We start from the raw sequence: 7,074 nt of genomic DNA, 5'->3' as shown, positions 1-7,074 counted from the left end.
TTGAAAAATGGCTTTTGGTAAATCTAACAATTGAGAATGATTGTGAGTTTCAAAAGTATAAAACATGTTATTGATAAATTAAAATTAAGGAGATTAATTAAGATTATCCTTACATTTTCCAGCTATTTTTTTATAACACTAAAATTTATAGAAATTGAAAAGAATCCTAATGAAAATGTAATGAACTTCAAAATTCCTATAAAATATGATTATAAAGATATTACGATTTTATGGTCATCCAAGTTCAAATTTTGGGAAGAAAAGGAAAAAAAAAATCGTAACCATCACATTAGAAAACAAAAAAAAATTAAAAAAAAAGAAGAAAAGAAATCATTACCAACTAGCAAGTTTGACTATGTCTGGTGAGGTAAAGCTCATCATCTCTACTTGTACTTGTATAATGGGAAGAGAAGGGAAGAGAGGCATCTTAGGCCCATCGAGGATCTCACACCCCAACAAACGTATCTTCTTCTTTTTCCCTCCGTTATCACGTTGAGACGAATCTTGACTAATATAACCTTTGTCGACCCTGGCCAAGAATAGAGAAGAGAAACCTTTTTTTCAATTCAAAACTTTTCTTGCATATTGCCTTCCGACCAAAGCAATGAACTTCTCCTTAGTTTATGTTTCCTCTAATCCCAGCGAACTAAATATAATCCCACAGAATTAACAGAATCTTTGCTCATAACAATTTGTTCCATGGATGGCAGTACAAATGATAGTCAAAAGAAGAAGATGACTCATAGAGACATCGAAAAGCTAAGAAGGCAAGAAATGTCTGTTCTTCACGCATCTCTTAGATCTCTACTCCCTCTTGAATATATCAAGGTACTTAACTGTAATCTTTTTTTGAAAAATTAGATTAAAAATGAAAAAAAAAAGAATGAAAAAGAAATCTCCCCCTTTAATTAACATAAGGGTTGTGCTGATAATTGCGGTTTCAGGGAAAGCGTTCGATGTCGGATCACATGAATGAAGCTGTGAATTATGTGAAAGACCTCAAGAATAAGATCAATGAACTTAGTTCTAGGCGAGATGAGCTCCAAAAGGAGTTGGCTTCGAGAGTTTCTGATTCTGGAAGCTCAAGTAATAACTGTACGCCTAGCCGTGTTGTGATCCATTCATGTTTAGGTGGCCTCGTGGTTATGATCAGCAGCGGCTGTAGAGAGCAAGGTTTTCCAGTATCAAGAGTTCTTGAAGTACTAATTGAACAAGGACTAGATGTTGTTAACTGTGTGTCCACGAAAGTAAATCAAGTGTTACTTTTCACTATCCATACCGAGGTACGGTTAGTTGATCAGTATTGTCAATATATGCTTAAATTTGTACTTGTTTGTGTAGTAAAAAGAACAATGTTTAACTTTACAGGTAAGTGACACGACGTGTATTGACCTACCTGGCCTGCAACAGAAACTCACTGAAGTTATTCCATGATCATCTAAAATTTCTAAGTACCAGTGGGTGGCCAACCTTGTATGTCGATTTTCCTTGGTAAGCTACATTCTGATTCCGATATGATTGATAAATTTAGTACATCATGTTTGTTTGAGAACCTTTGGTAGTAGAATGTGTAATTGCTATCTGTGTGTTTCCGAAAGGATTGACTTTAGACATACTTCGATAACCATTTTCAGACGAGTATTTTCTTGAGCACAAGATGGTGCCTTGTTTTATCGCATGCATTTGCTAGAGGTTCTTATGTACAAGCGGTCTTTCCTTTGTATGACGAATATCTTATCCCCTCAGTTATGAGTTTCTTTTCACAAAGTGCTGTTCCAAATAGTTGAAAGTGCAAAGGCACATAAATCACCAAATTAGTAGGTGAATATATGCATATGTAACTTTGAATTTTGATATATTGTACAAGTTAATATCAAGGTGAACGAAGATAAAAAAAAAGTAGAATTTTTGGTCCCATCCTTATTTATACAAATATTTGAATAACCTAAAAAGAAAATATTTGAGTACACAATAATTTAGGGATTCTTCCACATTTTTCATTTCATAATCATCACAATTTTTGCCATCTATACTTGTCATGTATGAATGTCATAATGATCTTTATTTCATTCAAATCTGTTTGACTGAGAAGAATCTTTATCTAATTCTTATTGATATTTAAGATATTTATTTGATTTTTTAAAGTCAATAACTTCAATGGTGACGAGCTACCTTCTTAAAGATCAAATCCTGTGTTCAAGTTTTAACGGGTGTTTGAAGTTCATAATAATAATGAGCGAAACCTTTATTTGATTCTTAGATCTTGAATTCTTCCTTGTTAAAAGGCCATAGGCCACCAAAGGCTATTTCACTTAGGATGAGTGCCTTGAGTGCGCCAGGTGTAATCTAAAGAAATTCAGATTGCTTAGTTCATATAATTATCTAATTGAATGTGTTTCTCTTATTGAATGTATGCACATGAATAAACGTCATTAGGCTCTTTCAGTTCCAAATATCATTTTAATGAGTGATATTTTTACACAAATATCTGAAGAAATCAAGAGCTAGTTACTTCTTCTTTTTTTCCTTGGTTAAGAAATGACGATTGATTGTAATACCAACAAGTGCGTAGATCAATTGGCATGAGATTGTTCAAACTTAAGTAAGATCCTCGGTTCGAGACTTGAGAATGCACACTACAACAATAATGACCTTTTGCAACAAGGGTTTGTTGCTCAAAGTATAAATTTTGTTGCCTTAGATTGTTGCAACAAAAATACGTTTGCCGTTAAGGTCGTCGGCCTAGCACTGTCACACTCTATATATTCAGCAACGAAACAAAAGTTTTGTTGCCTTAAACATCTTTTTGCAACAAAATAGATTCGTAGTATCCAGCTAGTTTACGAAATTGTTTTGCAACAAACTCTTTTGTTGCCCTTGCACTAAAGGTTTTTTACAACAATATTATTTTGTTGCTAAGAAATAGAATAAATAATTTTACTACAAAACAATTGTGCAGAAATAAATTTTTTCAACAAAATTATTATATCAATTTTTTAAATTAAATACAATGATGATTAAAACCATTATAGGAAAAAAGAAATTAATTAATTCAAAAGAATTATTATTATTGATGACAAATACATAAATATTATTACAAGATGTAATATCTATTTTTTAAAATTACAAATGAATATAACTTTACTGATTTTCTTCATCTCGTGGTGTGATTGAACTTCAATATTTCCTACAAAAAACACAAACAATAATTAGTTAACTTGTAAATGCAATAATAATGTAATATAGTAATAAAAAAAGATAAATAAAAAAATTACACCATATTGAAGAAAAATAGAAGAGATAAGAAGATAGAGATTGAGTTAGAGAATGAAAGAATAAGAATTATACATTAGAGATGAGAGAATGAAAGTTAAAGAAACTTACAGATGAGAGAATTTAGAATAAAAGTTAGAGAATGAAAGAATGAAAGAATAAAAGAGTGAAAAGTGTGAGATATAAATAGGGATATGGAGTTTTTAGCGACAAAATTGAGTGAAATTTTGTCGGAAAACTTATTTTGGTGGAAAACCACCCGCCTTTACTTTAAAATTTTTCAATTTGTTGTGTGACAAAATTCTACATTTGTTGCTAAAAGTATACATTCGTGACAAACTTTATCTTTTGTCTCAAAAAATCAAAAATTTTGGCGGAAATAAAATGATTTAAATCTTTAATCTTGACTTTTAGTGACAAAATTAGAATTTGTTGCTAAAAATACACATTTAGCAACAAAACTCAAATTTTGTCACAAAAAGTCAAGAAGTTAAATCTTTAAATTCAGAATTTTAACTACATAGATTTGGCAACAAATTATTTTTTGTCGCCATTGGTCAGTCTCTCGCGTAAAAACTATTTAGCGATGAATTTAGCGACAAAGATTCTGTCACTAAATGTTTTGGCACCAAAATATTTAGTTTGGCGCTAAAACTTTTAGCAACAAAAAGCTAATTTGTTGCTAATGTATGTCTTTAGCTATGAAATATTTGTTGCTAAAAATGTTAATTAAATATTAATTTATTTCTTAAGTATTTGGCAACAAAATATTTTTTATGTTGCTATAACACACTTAAGGCAACAAAGACAATTTTGTTGCTAAAGGCCTTAATTCTTGTAATGGCAGCTGCGTTAAATACTTGTTGGGAGAGTTTTGCGGGCCTAGTGGTCCTACCCGGCTCGATTCTGCATTAGTCCGGGCCCAATGTGATCTTCGGATACCAATTGTTTAATACACCGAAAAAAAGTATTATTTGCAAATTCTAATCGCATTACAAGTGATTTAACTATATATGCAAAAGTTTGCTTAATTATAGAAATATTAAAAATGTATTATTTTGAAATTTTCTTATTCGTATCTGAAGGACACTGGATTGGTATTCAAGTTTATGATTTTGAACTCCTGTTCTTAGGAAAATTAAGAAATGATTACATAAAAAATTTACTTTTCCACACAATTTTATTACAAAGAGTTTTTCTTTTTAGGACGTTGTTATGGTAGGTCTTACTATGTTACATTAGCTGTCACATACAACAACCTAAATTTTTTTTTTGTTTTTGCACCTTCAAGTTGTATTGTTATTCAAACAATTTAAAGGTTGGTAAAACTAATTTTAAGTGACAATTAATGTAATGAACAGTTGCATGTTATGGTACATTATCATGTACTATACATCAACCCTATAGTTGCTACCAAGAACACAGGTGTAGTTTTTGTTGATTCTACTGCTGTGTTATTGATAGCAATTGTGAGGTTGATGTGAAGTACATGATATTGTACTGTAACAATTCCCCTTCCTTTTCTTTTTCTTTTATTTAAACGGAGAGCAAAGTTAATGTTGGAAACTACAAATACAAAATACTAGTCAAGCTTTCTCTAAGTTGTAGAGCTGCAAGACAATGAAAGATTTTTTGACCATTAGAAATATTCATAATAAAATAGAATGTGGAAAAGAAACTTTCAATACAAGAATTACTTTTTTTCTTTTTTCCTTTTGACATGCTTGGCTTAATTGCTGAGGTTTCAGTATGATGCAAAATTTTCTCCATATTACTAGGTAGCATGGATTATTTTGTTTCGCAAACTCTATATTGGTTATGAACTGTGTTACTTACATGGAATGACACTATATATATATATATATATATATATATATATATATATATATATTTTTTTTTTTAATCTAAACGGATACTTGATGCAGTTAACCCTAAGCTATGGAACTCACACTTATTTTTATTTTTTTTTCAGATCCATAAATGTAGCTTGCATATGAGTGACCGATGCTGTCAACCGAGAAGTTGAGGTTCTAATTGAAATCTTTTACTGTAATCATTAATTTGCAGTTTGCATTTTGTTTACAATCCGAGTTCGGATAGGATAGAGTTTCACGTTTATTTAGATACTTCGAATAATATCATTCATTTAAAAAAATATTTAATTAATAATATCATTTATCATGAATAAATACTCCCCATCAGAATCCTGCTACCATGTTTAACAATTCGAGATGTTGCTATGTACATTGAAAGATCTACGAGCTGATGAACAAGAGCTTTTGTTATTATTAAATTAATCAATGGAGTGAAACTTATTCATGCATTTATGTTCATTGCCTTGTAATTGAACCATGAATTTGAAAAGTAATGTGTGAAATGTGAATGCATGCATCAACTGTTACTATGGGGGCCGGGCAGTATTATGTTTATTATAAACTCAAAGTGTTTTGTGTGTTTATTATTTAATTCGTTTTCCTTTATTTGTTCAACGGTTGACGGTCAGGTGAATGCATCTTGTCAAAGGTTTCAATTTTTTTTGTTGTTCAAGTTTAAAAACTTAGATTCTAAACCTCGAGATTTGGCTATATTCTCAAGATCATGCAATTATATTTCCAATCCCTAAAAGTATTCGATGCATGGAACCAATAACTTCGGTAAATTAACTCAATAAATTGTTAATTTTGATTAAATAATAATATTTTTTTTTCAATCCTAACTCAAGTCCAATGTAGTAAATTAATAATTCGATAAATTTATAAGATAATATATTTTCATATATTTTTCTACAAGACCCACTTATTAGATAGCTAAATATATCTTTATGGCTTTTCCAAAATATATTCTTAATTTCTTATTATTATGGTTGTAATTGATTTTGACTTGCATCTCATCTCTAACTTTTTTAGAGTATGAAATTCATGTTAGTATTGTCATTTTGTAAAAAATAAAAAATAAAATGAAATGAAATGTTAATATCACTTTGAATGGTTCTTTGCACGAGAGAGCTTTATATGTCATCTTTAACATAGAAAAATAAAACTATACCATTATGTTGTTACTACCTGTGTAAGGCAATTAACTATTATTTAAATAATACATGCAAATCAAAGTTAATCAATACAATAAACATAGTTATATTTTCCAAATTAAGGAATATCTTCATAAATTAATTATTTGTTAACTTATCGATTAATTTATATTTGTCAAATTCATATAATTTTCATGATTCCAAGATTATTAATTTATCAAGGTTCTACTGGTATTTATAAAGCGGAAATTAAGGTATCAATTGGTCAAGCCTTTAGTGAAAATCATGCAATCTGAACACCCAATGCTTTGGTTTTGTTTGACTGTGAACAAAGATGAGAAATTAAAGCTCAAAATATTTCACCACATAATAATTCGATCGTTCATCAAGATCCATGCCAAATGAACGTTACTTAGGAAAAAAAAGTATATAAAAGACATCTAAAGCATGCAAAACTTTTGGCCCTAGGCAAAGCTGGACAGGATCTCGTAATCTTAGTAGTTAGGGTTGATATTATTCATTAACTCAGACCCAATCGATTCTTTTTTCGCTGTTATGCATTGTCTGAGAACAAAAGTCACTATAGAGATATTTTATTGAAAGCAAAATGATAAAGATAAGGAAAGCAAACATAAAACCGTTCAAATGGTGCATTGAACTTTAAAAAAAAAAAAACGGACAGATTTAAATATTAAAAGGAACATTAATTAATGAATGCGATCTTAAAAAGAAAATGTTTTGGGTGATCAAAACGGGAAGTTAATTAGTTTTGA

The 7,074-nt window shown here is 29.9% G+C and overlaps 1 protein-coding gene across 2 annotated transcripts; it reads left to right on the top strand.

Moving 5' to 3' along the window:
* The first annotated feature begins 242 nt into the window (after positions 1 to 242).
* Positions 243 to 5,519, top strand: LOC102629528 (transcription factor bHLH120-like). 2 transcript variants are annotated; one of them, XR_003061987.2, is made up of 4 exons: positions 243 to 828; positions 945 to 1,283; positions 1,369 to 1,491; positions 5,246 to 5,519. XR_003061987.2 is itself a non-coding variant. In XM_025092267.2 (3 exons), exons 1-3 carry the CDS (start codon positions 700 to 702, stop codon positions 1,432 to 1,434), a joined length of 534 nt encoding a protein of 177 aa, XP_024948035.2. In that variant the 5' UTR covers positions 243 to 699; the 3' UTR covers positions 1,435 to 1,725. The 2 variants fall into 2 exon arrangements, 1 of the variants encoding a protein (XP_024948035.2); XM_025092267.2 differs by lacking the exon at positions 5,246 to 5,519 and having other exon boundaries at positions 1,369 to 1,725.
* The last annotated feature ends 1,555 nt before the right edge of the window (positions 5,520 to 7,074 follow it).

This window comes from Citrus sinensis, chromosome 9, assembly GCF_022201045.2.
Source record: "Citrus sinensis cultivar Valencia sweet orange chromosome 9, DVS_A1.0, whole genome shotgun sequence".
Taxonomy (NCBI): Eukaryota; Viridiplantae; Streptophyta; class Magnoliopsida; order Sapindales; family Rutaceae; genus Citrus; species Citrus sinensis.
The sequence above is the reverse complement of the archived record's forward strand: the minus strand, read 5'-3'. Positions and strand labels throughout refer to the sequence as shown.

Bases quoted from the DNA above. Each gene is read 5' to 3' on its own strand.
- LOC102629528 (XM_025092267.2), top strand. From the start codon at position 700: ATGGATGGCAGTACAAATGATAGTCAAAAGAAGAAGATGACTCATAGA. The intron at 829-944 runs GTACTTAACTGT...TTGCGGTTTCAG, and splicing joins TCCCTCTTGAATATATCAAG to GGAAAGCGTTCGATGTCGGA. The intron at 1,284-1,368 runs GTACGGTTAGTT...TTAACTTTACAG, and splicing joins TTTTCACTATCCATACCGAG to GTAAGTGACACGACGTGTAT.